Genomic DNA, 19,190 nt, shown 5'->3' on the forward strand with positions numbered 1-19,190 from the left:
TTATTTGTTCTGTATTCCTTTTGAATAAAGCCGTCTCTTTCAACTCAACTGCAAGGGGGGTGGTGGCAACCTGGTCTGAGATTGTCATTGTCCCAATTAGTACGGATCAATGTCAACCTGCCGACATGTTTCAATTCACATAAGCTGGTACATTTTGTTGTCTTTGGTAAACGGTGGCTCGTGCAGTGTCAGACAGATAATCCCTCACATACGGAGGAATTAGCCGGAATCAATGAGGACATCTCGCTGTGAGCATGGTAGGCTATACCTCCTCGCTCACAAGCTGGGTGGTTGCGTTTGTGTTGGGTTTTTCAAAGTCAGGGGAATGATGATGGATAAAGCGGGTAAAACAATCAATCCTTGTAGTAGAAAAAAACAAGCAGATAAGTATGTTGTGTTTGAAAGGAATTAAATGGCAGCTTTACGCTAGCGTTAGGCTAGCTATTTTATTTTCCTCAGTAAACTTTACGCTAGATAGCAGTAAGCTAGCTAGCTTTATGCTAGCTTGTTGTCCTCAGTACCTAGCACTATAGATACATTTTTTTTTTTTGTGACAATTTATCAGAGTACACTAGCCAACCGTAAATAACTGAGTATTTTATTTTTTTACATTTGTACAGAAGTACATTTCAGAGTACGACGTGTGAGTAGTTCACTAAGGAAAACACACCTTGAATGAAAATCTCAGCACTGCGCAATACACTATATCTTAATTTACTGCTCCGTGTTTATAAAACACTAATCGATAATACCCCACCCTATCTTCCATCTCTGCTCACCATGCATACCACTACCCGCACTCTCCGTTCCAACAGTTTGATCAACCTTTTCAGTCCCAAAGTCGGTACTACTTTTGGTTGATTTTTTTGATTCTCATCAACCTTACATGGATTAATTAAGTTTAAATAAATGTAAATGCTTTGTCAAGTTTTGCGAGACGACTTCTTAGTGTATATTTTTTGGTGTGTTTTCCCCTGCACTACCATCACAGTGATGGCAAAGAGGAAAATGTGAATTGAATCCGAAATTGAACCTACAGCAATGCAGTAATAGGTAGCACCTTTCTTACAAGACAATAAACTGGCATTAAAGCGAAAGGAATTGACCCCCAAAAACATCTCACAACTGCATTCACATTTATGAGTGAAAGGAGGAAGACGAGAGGCTTAAAGTGTGCAAAGTAAAAGGATAAATACAGCTTTGAAAGAAGGTTCAGCCAAGAGAAAAGCAAGTCTGGAACTCTAAACTGGAGGTCGCATCCCGGCCTCTCTCTGCTACGAGCTGCGGTAACGAGCAATTAACCTCCAATCAACAACGGCAATGTCCATTAATTTGTGTCATTCGAAAATACACAAAGGCTGACCTTCCAACTAGTGAACGGATGACTAACCTTTATCATCACTGATTGAATTACGTTGAAAAACTTTTTCCCAAAAGCTCTCCTTGTAATTTCTATTAAAAGTTTCCGGTGAAGACGAGCACCGGATTTAAAATTATGCATTCGACCCCCTCACTTGTGCATCGAAGCAATGTATTAAATTGAAATAATAATACAGTAGAAGTCTTCAGTAGAGTGCTGACCTCCATAAGGCCAAACACATCTGACCATTGAATTATCCACCTCACACTTGCGAAAGTTGTTTTGTGTACGCTGCGTCTGTCTGAAATGATGCAATGCTCACCTTGCGATTGTAAACCCGAAGAACAACATTCACTGAAGAAACACAAAGGCATAAAGTATAAACGGGGAAAACAGAGAGGGCTTCAATTGGATTCCCCTGACTGGCTGTGTTGTCTTCCGCCGTACAATATTGATCTGTTAAGGTCATTGGCGGCTGCAATGTACATCTGAATAAAATCCGTTTGTGTAAAAGGAGCCTGAACTACGCTACTAAGCTACACTCTGCCTGTGCTCGGTAATGGATTTGACGTAATAGGCAGACAATGGGGTAGTGTGCTAGTATACATTGATTAGATGGAAAATATACCACTCCAATGAGGTTCTTGAATATTTGGGCAGAAACAGAAATCTGTTTTTATGCCTTGATGCTGATTGTGTGTTGAAGTAGCAATCGTTGCCATAACTTCAATGCTAATTCCCATTAGCCCATCTATTGTGTTTGCATTTTATGTTAGCATTAAGCTAGCATGTTTTCATTTGAAAAAATTATATGGTTTAGGCAAACATTTTGGTCTTTAATATATTTTTTTAAAGTGTATGATTTTTAGAGATATGGCCTCTCTATAAGTGTTTTTTAAACTTTGTACACCAAATACCACCTACATATTTATTTAGCTCTTCAAGTAACACCATAACTGAACATTCTAAATAATAAATAAATAAAATACAAATGGTACATAATATATATTTATACATTGTGTATATATATACATACACACACACACATATATATATATTTTTTTATTTTTGTTTTTTTTCCTTTCTTTTTAATAAAATAAACGCTGTTCTATATCATTAATGTTCACCTATTATGTCTAGAACATATCTCCTACTATAAACTAGGTTTATTGTACACCAAAGAATAAAACTAAAACTAATCCAAAAACTCAAACAAAAAACTAAAACGTACCATTTTTGAAAAATATAAAAACTAACAAACCCAATCTAAAAACTTAAAATAACTAACTGAATTTAATAAACAAAAGTCAAAATGAAGCTAAAACGAACTATAATAAAAAATATAAAACTACAATATTATAACACTGATTTAGACTCAAGCAGGGTAACAAAATTGTTGCATTTAGAGCTGTCAAAATTAATCAATTCATCGACTAGTAAACGATTATTAAATTAATCGACAACTATTTTAATAATCAAGTAATCGTTTGGATACATTTTTTAAACTTAAAATTGTCAAAATCCTCAGATTTAAGCTTATCAAAAAATGAAAGAAGACTGATTATCTTCAGTGTTTAATCAAAATAAGACATTTGAAAAAATATGTTTTTACTTTGGAAAACAATGACCGAACTGGTAACATAGTACAACAATCAACCCCCCCCCCTTTTTTTTCTCCAACCAATCACTGGTTAATAAACAGTAAGCAGGTAAAAAATAATAATTAAAAAAAAGCTTTTGTAATACACTTTAATGCAAAATTAAAATCAATCCGATTAGTCGATTGTAAAAAATATTCCATAATGACAGCACTACTTGCATTTGATGTACATTAATGATCAGTAAGTAGCTTCACACAGAGTCCTTTGAGAAATCATAGCACATTGTGCAAAGGCGTGTTCCCTAGCCAAAGACGTCTGTGTGTGTGCGTATGTATGATCTTGCAAAGCCAAGGGTGTGCTATGACATGAACAATAGGCAGCCACAAAGCGCCGGCTTGGCTCTGTGACGCGTTGCTCTTTTGGGATATTTCCCGCAGCGTTCGTCTGTGCCGAGGCCTTGGAATCGTCGCTTTTAGTGTCAATAAATGTCACAATATATCTCGGCTACACCTTTATAAGTTCACTTGAATGTGTTGACATTGTGGCATTCCAAGGCTCGTTTCTTCTGTCGGGAGCATTTGTCACGGAGGACAAAAAAAGACGGCGTCGTTGAGAATTGAAGCCAATTTAAAAACAGTACATTATCTGCATACCAATCCACTAGTTTAAATTGACAATTAATTAGAATTGGATAATTGCTGTGCCTGCTGAAAGATTTGTATTTATTTTTTTATTCCGTTTTCTCATTTATGCTTCACGAACTTCATCTGAAACACAATAAACGTCAGGGAAGTAATTACAACAAATAATAGCATTGTGAGTCTTGTGAGTTATTGTTGCTTCACCACGTGGAAAGAGAAAAAAGACATTCTACTTAACTCATTTGCTCCCCAAAACGTATAAATATGTTCTATTTTAAATATTACTATGGTCCCAAAAACATGTTTTTTTATGCTATGCATAAGGCTTTAATGCAGCCTCTGAACTGAAGAGAATGCATGAAGCAATGGTAGTTGTGACAAAAACGGCCAGTGGGTGGCAGCAGAGTATAAGAGATTAGCCAGGGCAATGTTGCAAAAAGCTCTTTTTCATAGTGTTTTCAACAGGAATGTGAATAATGATGAAACTTTAGCTATATTCTAATGCTAATTGCTGCAAATCGGTGAAAGAGAGAAATATACCTTTTTTTTTCCTGATGAAAGAAGAGACTCGAATCTTTCTTTTGGTAGGTTCTATGTTTTTAATAGCAATAGAAAACAATAGTGTGTGGGCTTTGCAAAATCAGTCAAAATCCAGTAAACCAGCCGGGAGCGAAGGGGGTTGCTTCAGTGAAACTGGCTGGGAGTGAATGAGTTAAGTAAGGTAAGAAAGTATTTCTCCTTCGTTACTTGACACCTCTGGGAGGCATGAATGATGAATGGCAATATAGCAGGGGAACGTTGTGTAGAAAATGAATAGATGGATGGATGGATTGTTTTGGTGTATCAACGAGAACAATCGGGACGTATGAGCAACAATGTTGTGCCTCTGGCTGAGGGTTTCTCATGAATAGCAAATATATATTGTTATGGAGTAACACATGCAGGCGAAGGGCTTGCATGCATCAGCAAGTAAATAGAATCCAATCACTCTCAGCTCGGCATTGCGCGGTCAATATCAATTTCACCCAGGCCGCAGCGCAACAAAGGTGTGCTTCATATTTCCCCGCAAATATTTCTGCGAGCCCCCCCCCCCCCCCCCCCCCCAGGTCAACGTGAAATTGACGTGTTTAATTAAAGCCCGCTCTTTTGTGTTTACAAGCGCTTTGGATGGCGATATTCGGCGCGCCGGGGCCGGCCCGGGCACGATTCCGATAAGCTGCTCCGAGCGAAAGGTCCGCGCAGTAATGAAAGTGCTGGATGCCGAATGATTCCCCGTACACTTGCAGTCGCTCCCAGCTCACACACAACAATTTGACTTTGTCTGCTTTCATTAGCAGTTGGCCCTAACCCGGCATCATTCGCCGAGAGGAATAATACACTATCCATGTTTTTTTAACAATAAAAATGATACATGCTGTTTATGAAGGCCGTTTATGGTGCCGCAGGCTATGATAAAAAACGGACAATAGTGAGCTTGTGAAAATGGAGTGCAAAAGTGCAGTGGAACCTTCTGACGTCCAACACAATGCGGGTTTTTATATGGCAACATTTTGAGCCCGGTACAAATGAATTCCTTTTCGGACCGAGGTGTCGTCAGCGCTTTGAAATGAATGGCCGGCAAGAGACTAGCGCTAGCTTGACGCGGGCACTCAGCACATTGCGGGCTGCGACGAGGGAGCACTTAAGATGAGATAGAAACAGCGTCACTGTGATGAGAAGTAATCAAGTACAAATACTTTGTTACTGTTACTAAAAACAGGTCTGTTTTTTTTTTTTTTTACTGACGTCTATGGCAGTGAATGAGCTAACTCTTTGAGCGCCATTGACATGAATTATCGTTGATGGGAAACCTAAAGGGAGCGAGGCGGAGAAAAGTTGATCATGTTAGGAAAGTAAAAAAAAAAAAACGACTACGGCCAGCAGATGGCTTTACAGAGTACTTTTGCCACCTCATGGCTAACATGTTAGCATTAACTGCACTGTTCTTTGTGACCTCCCTCCCTCCTCAACATCCGCTCCCGTCCTTCACCTTGTGCCAGGTTAACTTGTACACCACCAACAGGCCCGCCGTGCCAAAAACCTTGGGCTCCAAAGAGGACAGCTGTCAGACGGATGGTGCGAGCCAACGCCGCCGCATGAACGGCAGCAAATAAATGACGCCACCCCCAACGTCTCCCGCCAAGACCTTCAGGTTGGACCTGACAAATGGCCAGCCATGGCCCTTTTGGGGACCAACAGAGGCCATACAAGCCAAAACCCGCATCCATTCTTGCCAATGACAAAAGACATAACAGACACTTCTTCTCACAGTGGAGTGCAACGGACCAAATTTTTTTTAATTAATTAAATTAAAAACAGTGGTTATTGTATTAAAATGTATCTACAGTAATCAAACGAAGAACAATTAAATGGTCATCCACTAAATTGTAGAAGTCACAACTAACCCGTTTATGTTGTTAATTATACTGCACTGTATATAGCAGTCCAGTATATGTATTTTTTGTTTTTGTCACGTGGTACAGTAAAAGAGGGTCTGAAAATGGCTGACGTCACAAAAAGTACACCGTATTTTCACGACCAAAAGGCGCAGTCTCAGTTACATGTGCCATTTGTGTATTTAACACACACATAAGTATTATAGGCGCAGGCATGGTTAAACATTCGCTAGCTTAAAACATACAGTAGCATGGTTTCATGCTAACACATACGCTAGCGTATGTTTTTAAAAAGACAGCGGGAGCAAAACTGAATTCAGTTGCACTTTAAGTATTTAACAATGTACTCACGTTACTTTGGAGCAATCCTCATCCACAAATCCCTCAAGAGTTCTCATCTTCTGTATCCGAAATGAGCAGCCGGGAAAATTCTCCATCAAACACGCAATAAACACATGAAGAACACACGTGTTTTTATTTATCGCGTAGAAAAAAGAAAAAAAAACATGCACTTGCTCGCATTCTGCAGTGGACTCTAGGTGCGTTCAATGACACCGCACGCAGTAGGAATTCTCAGAGATATGTGGAAAATGCTCAGACGACTGACTGATTGTTTTTCGGTTTTGTCCCAGATATTTGAAGTTTAAAGAAAGAACGTTTATGATGTGGAGAGATTTGTCTTGAAATTATACATACAAATCAATTTGGGATTTTCACGTGTTTTTCAGATCCACAAATTCATCTGCGATTTTCAAGTCTTTTTTTAAAAAAAAATTAACTTTGTGTGTGCGTTTTCCATGACTTATGCTTGCAAGTTGTTGAATGTGAGTTTGTGGATCATCGCGCATGCGCATTTATTTTTTAGACGAACATCGACATCACGCTGTTTAGAAATATTCACAGAATTTCACACACACTCACGTGTCTTTTTCACGTGTTCCATTCACAAACTATTTCCGAATTTTTTTACCTTCTTTGTAATAGTCTTTTATTTATTTTATTTTCTGAAAATATTTTTATCCTCTTTTGCTTTTTGCTACCTGGAATTTTAATATGATTATATCTGATTTATAATACAATTTCTCTCAAACTATTCCTTAAGACTTTTTGGGTTGAATTTAAAAAATGATCAGAAACTAAATTTTGACATTTTTTGACATTGTTTGACCCCCCAGGGAATGTGTGTACTTTATTCCCTTAACTACTTAATTAATGGCCACGAGTGAGCAACAATGCCAAGATGGAAACAACAAGATTTTAGATTTTTGAAAAAAGCACAGGCAGGTTGTTATAAAATTTTTATTTGGAAATAATAAAACAACGACGCCATTTTACACATAATGTGGTCCATCTATTTTACATTACCAGGAAATGGGGAAGCGGGGGGGGGGGGGGGGGGGACCACGGTTCTGCCATTGTAACGTGTTCAGTAAAATAATCACCCATATGAATCTACAGTCTGCAAAGGCGAGGGAGGAGATTATAGTAGTGTTGTTACGTCGCACAAGTTGTACATGATACACCATAGCATTAATAGCGTGACAAAACAAAAGGAAGAACTCACTCACACGCTTCAGCAGGACCAAATTGTAACAGTGGCTCGAATGTCTCCGGACAAACAAAAACAAGAACTTGATAGCTCCTCAATGCAGTGTACGTGGATACACTGAGTTGAAACAAGTGTGTCCAAAAATGAGGCTGAGGTAGCAAGGCAATCATGGCTTCTCTCTTGATTAATAATTTCTAACATAAAAGACACCCCCCCCCCAACAAAAAAAAGACATTGTCTTACAACGACTGTCCAAAACGTGTCTTTCTACACACTCACCTGCCATCCACATGTGGAATGGCAAACTGTATATAGGCACAAACACAGTTGCAATGACGTCTCAGTGTAGTGATGCTAGAGTGTTAGGGACACACTGAAAAAAGAAAAAAGATATATATATAAAAAAAAAAAATTATATTATAAAAGCCAGAACGTTACATTAATGTTAGATGGCTGATTTCGGAATGGAGCAGTGCTTCTCAATTATTTTTTGTTAGGACGATCAAAATATTAATAACCATTATGCACAAACTGTTTAATTCTATTATTAATATATAATTGCATACAGTTCATTATTAATATATATATATATATACGTTTTGGTTGATTTGGGGGGAGGCTGGAACGGATTAACATCAATGCCATTCATTTCAATAGGGAACGATGATTGTGAGTGTTTGAGTTACGAGAGTGGTCACTGAATAAATTAAACTCATATCTCAAGGTACCGCTGTATTAGTATTTTTGGCCACAAAAAAAAAGCCACCAGAATAAGGTAGTCATATTGTAAGAAATTTTGTCTTAGAATCAAAACAAAACAGTTGGAATATAAGGGGCAGGGCTGGACTGGCCGTCTGGCATGGGGGCACATGCCCGGTGGGCCGGCCTCTTGGAGTCGATCCAGTGGTTCTTAATGCTTATTTTCCTACTTTTTACCAAAAGAGATTGGCCCACAATTTAGAGGGATCCGTTTGTTAATTAAGTTTGAATATAGATAGTGAATCGGAAAATCAAAACTAAACTAAATGTTAGGCAGGAGTCGGGCCAGGCCGGGCCGGGCCGGGCTGGTGGGCCCAAGTCAAAATACAAGCGCAGATTTTGTTGTGCCAGTCCAGGGGAAAAAAAGAAGATTATTTCTGTATTTCTTTATAAAACGTTATGTGTAAATATGTCAATGTTACATGATTACGTTTGAAATTAGATTTGAAAATGACGTCATGTTACCATTCTAAAAAAACAAACAGTTTTTCTTCATCAAATTCTGCTCTTTTTTTGGTAGCACTGTAGACTTTTTTCTTATATTCAATTCATTTGGTATTTTTCATTAAAAAATATATTTTACTTGTTACATTAGGACTATTTTATCCTCACAAAATTTCAACTGACTTTTTATGATATTTCAACTTTTCTGGTAGTTTAGTTCTCTTTTCTTTTCTTTTTTTCAGTTTCAGTATGGCCCTAATACTCCTTTGAACTTTAAAGGTAACTCTGCAAAAACAAAACAAAATCATTGTGAAGATCCCCACACTCATAAGCGAGTTGAAGAAGATGGAAGCGGTGGAATGACAAAGGAAAAAGATTGTTTCCCAGTGGACCTCTTCAATTTAAGCACTTCTGGAGAACAAAACCCAAATAAAATAAAAATAAAAAAAGGCATAGGGGATGGTGGGGAGGGTATCTCATACAAAGTTTTGGGGGGTTCCATATTGAGGGCGAAAAGCGGATATGATGTCCAGTTAGTGAAATTGTACACTTTGCATAGTAGACGAAGACGACAAGATTGGATGAAGTGGTTGAGTTGTCGGATCGGGGGCTTCTTTGGGGTCGTTGGTCATGTCATGGGGGTCACATCACCTGCAACACAACCATGACATCAAGTGTTAGGACGCTGCAATTTGAAAATAAGTTCTAATAATAATAAAGGGATTTGTATTTAATTACTGTTAGTGGCGAGCAATTTGACTGACAAGTGAGAGGGGGGAAAAAAAAGCAGGATGGCTGAATGTTTATGACATACGTAAACAAACACGCATTTAAATGACAAATTTATTGAATCAGTCAAAAAATGTATTGTGTCCATTTGATTGTTTGAATAGTAAGTCGTTATAGTAATTATGGCGGTAGGCCCATGTAGTGAAAAAGCTCGTACCTGTGGTCTGGACGAGAGGCTTGAGGCTGCGGGAAACAAAACGGAAACAATCAAGTCCAGTTTCTTTAACACCATTTATAGAAAACAAAATATAAAACTTCAGAAATTCTGCGAATTGCCATTTTAGTGGCTATAACTCAAATGATATTTTTAATTCAGCTTTTTAATGCGAGCAATATGTTTTTAGTGGTTGCAATCATCCATTAAGAGAGTTTAGAGGCTGATCATAAAGTTGCAGCGGCTTTTCCGACACTTTAATTTAATTGAAGACGTATTATGCGCTTATACAGTGCAGCAAACGCATTTTATTTTTTTGGCTAGCTACGCTCGAACCTTCCTTAACTTACGAGTTTATAACTGCATTTGTCTCAAAATATGTGATGCATTAGGGGTGAGCAAAATGTCATTCTAAATCTGTGTTATCATAGTTTAGGATTTATTATTATAGTTGCTTTTTCTTTCGTTTGGATTTTTGTTATTTCAATTCAGTCAGTTTTTATTCGTTTTTGGAGCTGGTCTGTTATTTTTTATTTTGTCGAATATGCCTAGTTTTAGTTGCCTTTTTTATTATTAGTTTTTGTTTTAATATATGGAGTGCAAGATATTTTTCATTTTGTTGAAAATGCTTCGCGTTTTAGTTGCCTTAAAAAATATATATATATATATTTTGTATTATTTTTAGTTTTAAATTAATATATGGAGTGCAAAATATTTTTTACTTTGTTGAAAATGCTTTGTTTTAGTTGCCTTTTTGTTAGTTTTAGTTTTGTAAATTAACATATAGAGTGCAAGATATTTTTATTTTGTCGAAAAAGCTTCGTTTTAGTTGCCTTTTTTATTAGTAGTTTTTGTTTTAATATATGAGTGCAAGATATTTTTCATTTTGCTGAAAATGCTTCGTTTTAGTTGCCTTTTTATTTGTTTTAGTATTAGTTTTAATATATGGAGTGCAATGTATTTTTTATTTCGTTAAAAATGCTTCGTTTTATTTGCTTTTTTATTAGTTTTAGTATTAGTTTTGGTTTTAATATACGTAGTGCAAGATATTTTGAATTTTGTCGAAAATGCTTCGTTTTAGTTGCCTTTTTATTTGTTTTAATATTAGTTTTTTAAATAAATATATAGATTGAAAGATATTTTTATTTTTTCGAAAATGCTTCGTTTTAGTTACCTTTTTATTAGTTTTAGTTTTAATATATGGAGTGCAATATATTTTTTATTTTGTTGAAAATGCTTTGTTTTAGTTGCCTTTTTATTAGTTTTAGTTTTAATATATGGAGCGCAAGATATTTTTAATTTAGTCGAAAATGCTTCGTTTTAGGTGCCTTTTTATTAGTTTTAGTATTAGTTTTAATATATGGAGAGCACGATTTCTAAAAAGTGTAACAAAATTAAAATTTTCTGCCGTTTAAAAGCGAAAACGTGACTTCCACTTGCCAACTTTGGACAAGTCGTTTGTCTCTTCCCCGTGAATCTCCAGTGTGAACTGTTAAACACGGACGGCAGGTGCTGACCAGCAGTCTTGCCGAGGATGATGGATCGACGCTACCACACATTAAGGGGAGGAAGAAGAGGAGGAGGAAAAGGAAGATTTTGGAGGAAACTTACGACTGCATGCAGGGAAGGAGTTGTTAATCTGCTCCATGACATCAGCCAGATCGGCGCTGCTGTTGTGAGGGTCCAGCAGCTCATCTAAACACACGCACGAACGCATGCATTGAGTTAAGGTTCCATTTCAACTGGAGAGAAGAAAAGCGCTGCTTTTAGTGCTCTTAAAGGTGTTGCTGCTGAGTGTTTCACCTGAGTTCTCTGTAAGTGGTTCTCCATCTTGCACGGCGGGAGAAGAGAGTCCATTTACCCTCAAGTCCGCCGCTGGCTGCAAAGCGAACACAACACAAAATGAAGACAAATTTAACTCTTGAGAGGCAATCAAACGGACCCCTGCACCAAATCTCTAGGCCAAGTTCACTTTTGAAGGTCAAATTTTATCCTTAAATGGCAGACATACATCCATTGTTTTTGTGTGGGGGGGATTTGGAAACTTTGTTTGGTGGTTCTGCTAATGACAAACATGCTAACGAATATCAGGGTGGAAGAAAAAGTGGCTTTGGGTCATGTCTCAACTATATATATATTTTTTTTTTTTACAAAATATATGGAGTATTGTGAAGTGCAACTTAAAAGAAAATGGTCACTAAGTACAAATGACTGTTTGACCTTCCTTCTTCTGTATGGATGCACAGAAATACCGAATTAAATACATTTAAACATAAAAACAAATAATAAAAAACATACAAAGACAAAAAACTAAGGACATATTTGCTGCAATTATTGCTACTTTTAGTTGGATTCATAAGCCTATGATTTAGTTTCACTAAGTTAATTTTTTTATTTTTTAGCATTTTTATGTTATTTTGTTAGCGAAAATGTTTTTTTAATTTTTTGTTTTAGTTATTTTGCTAGTTTTCGTTAACTATAATAACCCTGTTGTGGCACTAATATTAGTTTTTCTACGTAGAGGATAAACAGTACATGACAGAGTATGCTAGTTAGTATGCTATTTAGCATTAGCATTAAGCTAGCAGGGGATTCCGTGAGTCTGCAGTTTGTTTTGGATACATAGTGTCTTTCTTTTTGTCTTATGTTCAGTTTGACAGTAAACTTGAAGGAGTGACATTCACGCTTAGCTTTAACACTTTTTTTTCTTTTTTCTTTTTACAAGTCACATCACACTGTCATTTAAATGTGTTAGCAATCAGACAAAATCTTTAGAACAAGTAGAAATGGTCAAAATTACCCTAAATTGGCTTCCTGATACCAAAATGGCAAATCTCAAGCTTTTAGTGGCTCCACTCATGAAAGATAAGACCTCTGAATTTTGTTTCCTGCGGGAAGCTATCCTTCGAATAAAAATGGTGCCATTTGAACACATACAGTACCGAAGCAATGGTAATATTCACTTTTTATGTGTCGCACTGCAAGTGTGTCTTCGGAATGACTGTGGACAGTTTTCTAGATAGCGCAATTTATAGCCGGTAACATTTAGAGCAGCATCCCAGACTCCCTTTAGCACTCAAAGCCAAATCAATGTTGCCAATATCCTCCCTTCTTTTTTTTTTTTTTCATCTGCCGTTGCCCGCGGCGCTAACATGCCGAAAAAGTCCAACAACTGCTTGCTCGTCTCACATTAGCAACGGTCAAAGCTCACTCGGATTAGACCGCAGGACCGTAAAGCTAATAAATTACTCGCTGGAGAGGGTACTTTTGTGTGAGTACAGGATACAATTGGCCACATCATTAGGGATACTTTTGATTGACACTCACTCTGTTCCAGGAGGCTGTTCAGCCTTGAAATTGTTAGGATACTGTATTTAAATTAATTTTCCCCATAGGAAATCAAGGGACATACCAATAAACCCCTCAAGTAAATAAACATATTGTTCAATTAATACACTGACAGTGTCAATCGTGTGGGAGGGGTAAAACTACTACCCCCCCCCCCACCCCCCAAAAAAAGAAACAGTTTTGATGTGTCTCTCCCCCTCACCGATTGCAGATCTGGATCTGTGGAACATTTTCCCCACCATAAACGTACTGTTTAATGATTATAATTCTTCTCATAAAAATCTGATTTAATGGTAATAAAATTATGAATTTTATATATTGAAAATGATCATAATTTATGTAAGATTAGGAGTATTTTATTCTTGTAAAATTGTGACTTCTTGAAAAATGTCAAATTTCTCATAAAAAAGTCAGTCAACGGTTTTATTGTATTACGACAATTTTTGTGAAATTTCGACTTTCTTGTAGTAGCAATATGATTTTTCCAGCATAAAATACAGAATGCCTTTGATATTTTCTTAAAATTACGACCACTCAGGAAATGGCGACTTTATTGTAGCACGATTGCGATTTTTCTATTGAAGAAATACGACTTTATGAAAGATAACAATTTGCCTGAAAAACTGGGATTTTTTCCTTGTAAATTTACAACTCTCGTAAAATTACAACCTTTCTTGAAAATAATTTGACTCTATAATCTGAAAAATGGGACTTCTTGTTCCTCAAGACAACACTTTGCTTATAAAAAAATTACTTTTCTTGAAAAAGCTAGTAATAAATGGGGTTAGTTTTGAATTGAAACATATTTTTTTGACATTTTCATATTTCATATTATTTTCGTAAAATTCGATATTCTCCTACAATTTTGACTTTTCCCCCCAAAAAAAGAAAAAAAACTTTATTCTCAGAAAATTGAGATTTATGATGTTTTTGAAATACATAAAAAATATATATATAAATGGTTTTCCATTATGTCAGATTTTTACCTATGGCGGGCAGCTCTGACACGTGGCTTCCGTGAAAAACGGAGCCCCCCGTTTATATTTATTATATTCTTGTAAAATTATTTTCCATAAAAAAAATATGACATACATTTTCTTCTTGTAAAATTATGACTTTGTTCCCGTAAATTGAAAAAAAAAAAATTCTCTTAAAAGTAACACTTTTCTTATATATGGTGTCTAAATATTGCAGAATTTCCCCATTTGCGGACAGATGGTTCTGGAACCCGTCCCCCACGATAAATGGGGGTTCGCTGTACAGAGAATTGCGCGTGCTGACCTGGTGCAGAAGTTGCCTGAGGCGATGGAGCTGCGACTCCAGCTGCTTGTTGTGGTCCTCCAGGATGTGCATGCGGGCTTCCAGGCGGCCCTTGTGCTGCCGCAGCAGCTTCGCCTCGGCCAAGAGGTCGGCCTCGTCGGGGTGAGCTGCCGACGACGGGCCCTCCGTCTCCCACGGGCTTGCGGCGGGGGCCCCTCGCTGCCGCTGCTCCTTCAGCTGTTCGTACTCCCTCTGGAGGCTCCTGGAATTCACGTCTTCCCGTGTCACGGCTGCGAGCGGAGCCTCGAAAAGGCGCAGGATGGCGATCGTTACCTTTGCTCTTCCTCCAGGCGATTGATGATCCGCTCGAGCTCGCCTCGCTCCTCACTCTCCACGGCCTGGAGGATTTGCGCGGGGCTTTGAGGCTGACTGCGGGGCGAGCCCTCGCCTCCCAGCGTCTGGCAGTACTGAATGATCAGCGTATGTTCGTCATCCCTGAGCAAAAACACACGCGGAAATTCAATTTTGTATCACCCGTCGGCTCAGGTAAGTTTTATAGCAATTCTAATACAGTTTGCTGTTGAATGACCCCTGGAAAAGGTCACATTGACCCTAAAATGGCCACTTCAAAAGAAAATGGATACTATTTTTTTTTCTATATTGGGTTCTTGAAATCTTTTGGGGCTCTACTAATGCATAATTAAATTTTAAATGGATGAAGAAAACTGAATTTTCCAAATATTCCACAAAGGGCTACCTGTGCACTCTAAAAAGAGAATTGTTGAACCAATTAAGATTACAAATTGAATTGTTGGCCAATTTAAAAAGAAAAAACCCTTTAATTGGTAACACACAATGAATTAAGTTAATCTAAAGTCAATAATTAGATCATTAAACTTAATATATTCACTTGAATTAAATTAATCCAAAGTGAACATATTAAGTTTATTGAACTCATAATGAATTAAACTTAATATATTCACTTTGGATTAACTTCAAGTAATTCAATCATGTTTTACCAATTGAAGCAATTTTTTAAAAGTTATTCAACAATTCAATTTGTAATCTTAAAATGGTTCAACAATTCTCTTTATAGAGTGTGGAAAAACATGGAATTTCATATTTTGGGAAAAATCATGAAACATTACGACTATGCCAAAAGCTAAAATCCTAAAATGGCCGCGTCAGACTCTTGTCATGATAAACGAGCCTACATAATTTCATCTCATTCACAAAAATTTAAAAAAATCCCCAAATTCTTAGGGATGCTACCTTGTGGAAGAGAAACTTTAGAATGTGTCTGTTTTTAAAATCTTTACTGAGTTTCTAATATAGCAAATGTAAACGGTGTTAACATAAATGGACTTTTTGGGGTTGAGGAAATTCCATCCAAGCGTGTAACCCAACAAATGTATTAATAAAATAAATAGCACCTTCACCATGTTCCATGAAGCTATTTTGGCACAGCTTTGCTTTAAGCTCTGCAACCCCCCTGCATAAACAGCAGCGCATTTATCTCGTTGATAGAGTGGAATGAAGGGGATTTAGAGCAGGTGCAACAGGGCAGATGTGAGGATTAAAATGGAGCTGGAAAGAAATACATGCAGTTTTTTTTTGTGTATATGTGATTTGGGGCCATATCTGATCTGACTGGAGTGTTGCCATGTTTTTTTTCTTCCCAGATTTGACAATCAAACCATGAGCATTAAAATAGATCAGGTTTTAAAAGGCACATCACACAAAACGTTAATACCAATGTATTCAAAGCATTGAAGTTCATCCTGCCACAAGCCTGGCTCGGATAGTGAATCAGGAAAGATAATCCAATTGACCAAACATCCCTTCTCACTATAGAGTCAAACTGCATTTGCATTGCATTAAGTGTGCAATAGAGAAGAGAGATAGTACATCTCTGCCGGGGGGGAAAAAATGCTGTTGTTGCACCATCTTCATCGATGATCTCCGGCGGGTAGTTAAGTGTTGACTTGTGCAGTAAATGTAAGCGCATATGCTTATCAGGACCGTGCAGGATTCAAAACCATCGCATTAAAAATAATCTCATGTGCTAAAGAGCAATAAAAGACATATAGATCATTCTCGTCATCGTTGCAGTTAAACTATGCATCCGTTCGCTTTTGCTGGCTGATGCGTCTGTTCAGACTCCACAGGGATGTAACAACATAAAAAGAATAAGCTTCTTTTGTTTTGCTTTGTTTTGTTTTAATCGCAAACCGCTCTTTGCATTAAGAGACCAATTTAAAGCACCGTTTCCTTTTAGGGGAGGAGATTTGTGGCAACCTTTTCATGCCTTTCCAAAGTAAAAGCAAACTTCAACTAGTTTGCTGTGTGAAATAGACACGAATTACGTCAGCTCAAGTCAATAACAGGAATGGTGCTAAAACAAAGCTAAGTTAGCTAACAACAATACAGTGAACCCCCGCTATCATGCGGTTCATCATTCAGTGTCATACTGTACCACGTTTAGCTGTTTTATATGCATTACTTACAGAGCAGAGAGAATATATGTGCTGGTGAATATTATTGTGTGCGCTGTGTGCGTTGCTGTTGTTGCTCTTTGTGTGTTAAAGTAGCTACCGTAGCATCTGTGCTAATTTTGGCTAGCAAAATTGGCTTGTTCCTGATGACAACACTTGGCTCATAAAAATTTAATTTTTCTTGAAAAAGCCTGTAATAAACGGGGTTCGCTATATGACTATGGGTATTGTAAGATTGGAACTTTTTTCTAGTAAGATTACAATTGTACTATTGAAAATAATGTTCTTTGATATTTTCATATTTCACAAATACAATTAGTTTTGGTAAAATATGACATTCTGGTACAATTTTCACTTAAAAAAACCTCTCTAAAAGTTGTGACTTATGACCTTTTTGAAATGCACAAAAATGTCAGATTTTTACCTATTGCCGTTAGGTCTGGTAAGTGGCTCCCGTGATAAACAGAGCCTCCTGTTTTTTTTTGTTTTTTTTATAACATTCTTGTATTCTTGTAAAATACCACATTTTGCTGTTTTATATACATTACTTACAGAGCAGAGAGAATATATGTGCCTGTGAATATTATTGTATGCTCTGTGTGTGTGTGTGTGTGTGTTGGTGCTCTTTGTGTGTTAAAGCAGCTACCTTAGCATCTATGCTAATTTTGGCTAGCAGACCTTTGTTGGACAAAATATAACGGTTTGGTTGAACATTTTGATGTTTAAATGTACAATGTGTCATTTTGTTTTTGCTTTATGTCAGTTTCACAGTAAACCTCAACTTGGACTAATAAATAAACATCTTAAAACAAGCACTTCATATTTACAGTAAACTCAACTCGGAAAAATAAATAAAGCACGTTTCACCTGTTTAGAGAAAACTGCGTACGCGAGAAGCAGGAGAACATTTGCATTTAAAAGTGTGTTTTAATAACGTTGAAAGTGGGTGAAAAGTTGACAATTATTTTATCAAATGCTTATGCATTTTTATATTTTGCAGACCTATCACGGGTGAATCTGGAACATACCCATCACTGAAGACGGACAGCCCCATTTTGGTTCTTAGAGATACGTACCCAACAAACCCAAAGACCTTTACACACAAAAAAAAATTCAGCACGGCATGAAGGTTGAACTCTCATTTCGTGGGGGAACACTGTCGATGTCTTTCATCTTATTTTCCCCACAATGCATTGGGTGAAAGAAGTTGTGGGGGTGGGTGAGCGTAGGACACGGGCGCGGGGACTTTTATGCCGTATTCTAGGCATGAAGGCGGGTTTAAATGACGACAAAGCAAGCAGCTGAGAAAGAAATAATGAGACGTGAAGAGGGAGGAAACAAGAAAAGCAGGAAAAAAAGGAAAATATTTGAGCTCTAGCGTAAAAAGAACAACTCTAACAAAATAAGGTATTTTGAAGGCTACGATTTCAAAGTAGCCTTGCGATCAATGTTGCTGTCACTGCGTTTGTGCTGTCAGATCTATTCAGGAGTATTAAGTGGGACACCTTCAGTCCTTCAGGCTACAAACGCGGAATACTCATTTAAAAGAGAATTACATGTCATAATAGAAGCAAATTACTGTCGAGCATTTGGACGTGTATTGGAGAATTGCTGAAATACAATATAAATAAATGTTGTACACAGTGGACTCTTCAAACCATGTGCTCAGATTTAGACTATATTCTTATAAAAATATATATCTTTTTTTCATGTTTAATAATTTATAATAAGTATATCTAAATGTGCCAACTAAATTAATATTGAATACTAATATAATTTTTTTTTTTTAAGAAAGCAAACTTCACACACAACCGCTCGAGCCAAATGAAAAATTAACATTCATATTACTGGACTTTAAATGGGGTTGAGTGAAAGCGGTATTCTCTGCATTGACAGGTATTGCTTCCCCTTTGCACGACAAGCATGGAAGGGAATTCAAAGTGGGATGATATTAAAAAAGCAATAAAAAAACAACAACAACACAGTGATGGATATTAAAAAGCAGGGGTAAAAAAAAAAAAAAACTGCGGCGGGGAGTCGTGGCCCTCGGTGACTTGGATGGCAACAAAAACAGCCGACTTCCTAATTAAGGATTCCCTTTTGGACATCTGTAACGCGCATACTCATTATTAGGGTGCGTGGCTGGCAGCCAGTCGGGATCAGCGGGTTGCAAGCGAGCCACAACCCAACATGCACGTAATTAAGGCGTGCACTGTGTTCATTCATGTTATCCCGATTATTGTGATTTTTTTTGCGGGGAAAACAATCAAGAGTGACGGACTTTGGAGTTCATTCAGCACGAGTCGCCAAACTCCACTATAAGAACTTGTGGACTTTTGTTCACATTTGGCAAAA

At 37.2% G+C, this 19,190-nt stretch overlaps 2 protein-coding genes across 6 annotated transcripts in view; both read right to left on the reverse strand.

The window, feature by feature from the left end:
- Positions 1-6,554, reverse strand: part of grm1a (glutamate receptor, metabotropic 1a) — a 95,570-nt gene extending 89,016 nt beyond the window's left edge. The window contains exon 1 of the mRNA XM_086061758.1: positions 6,389-6,554. The gene's annotated coding sequence lies outside the window, so the exon portion shown is untranslated. The remainder of the gene's footprint in view (positions 1-6,388) is intronic.
- Positions 6,555-7,322: 768 nt separating this feature from the next.
- Positions 7,323-19,190, reverse strand: part of utrn (utrophin) — a 156,049-nt gene continuing 144,181 nt past the window's right edge. For all 5 annotated transcript variants that reach the window (XM_086061753.1, XM_086061751.1, XM_086061752.1 and 2 more), the window contains 6 exons: positions 14,674-14,835; positions 14,362-14,602; positions 11,536-11,611; positions 11,344-11,427; positions 9,736-9,761; positions 7,323-9,440 (listed from right to left, as the gene is read on the reverse strand). In XM_086061753.1, coding sequence (XP_085917879.1) covers positions 9,432-9,440; positions 9,736-9,761; positions 11,344-11,427; positions 11,536-11,611; positions 14,362-14,602; positions 14,674-14,835 — 598 coding nt within the window. In that variant the 3' untranslated portion in view covers positions 7,323-9,431. The remainder of the gene's footprint in view (positions 9,441-9,735; positions 9,762-11,343; positions 11,428-11,535; positions 11,612-14,361; positions 14,603-14,673; positions 14,836-19,190) is intronic.

The sequence above is a fragment of the Leptonotus elevatus genome, chromosome 18, assembly GCF_054856555.1.
Source record: "Leptonotus elevatus isolate MCC_2025b chromosome 18, RoL_Lele_1.0, whole genome shotgun sequence".
Classification (NCBI taxonomy): Eukaryota; Metazoa; Chordata; class Actinopteri; order Syngnathiformes; family Syngnathidae; genus Leptonotus; species Leptonotus elevatus.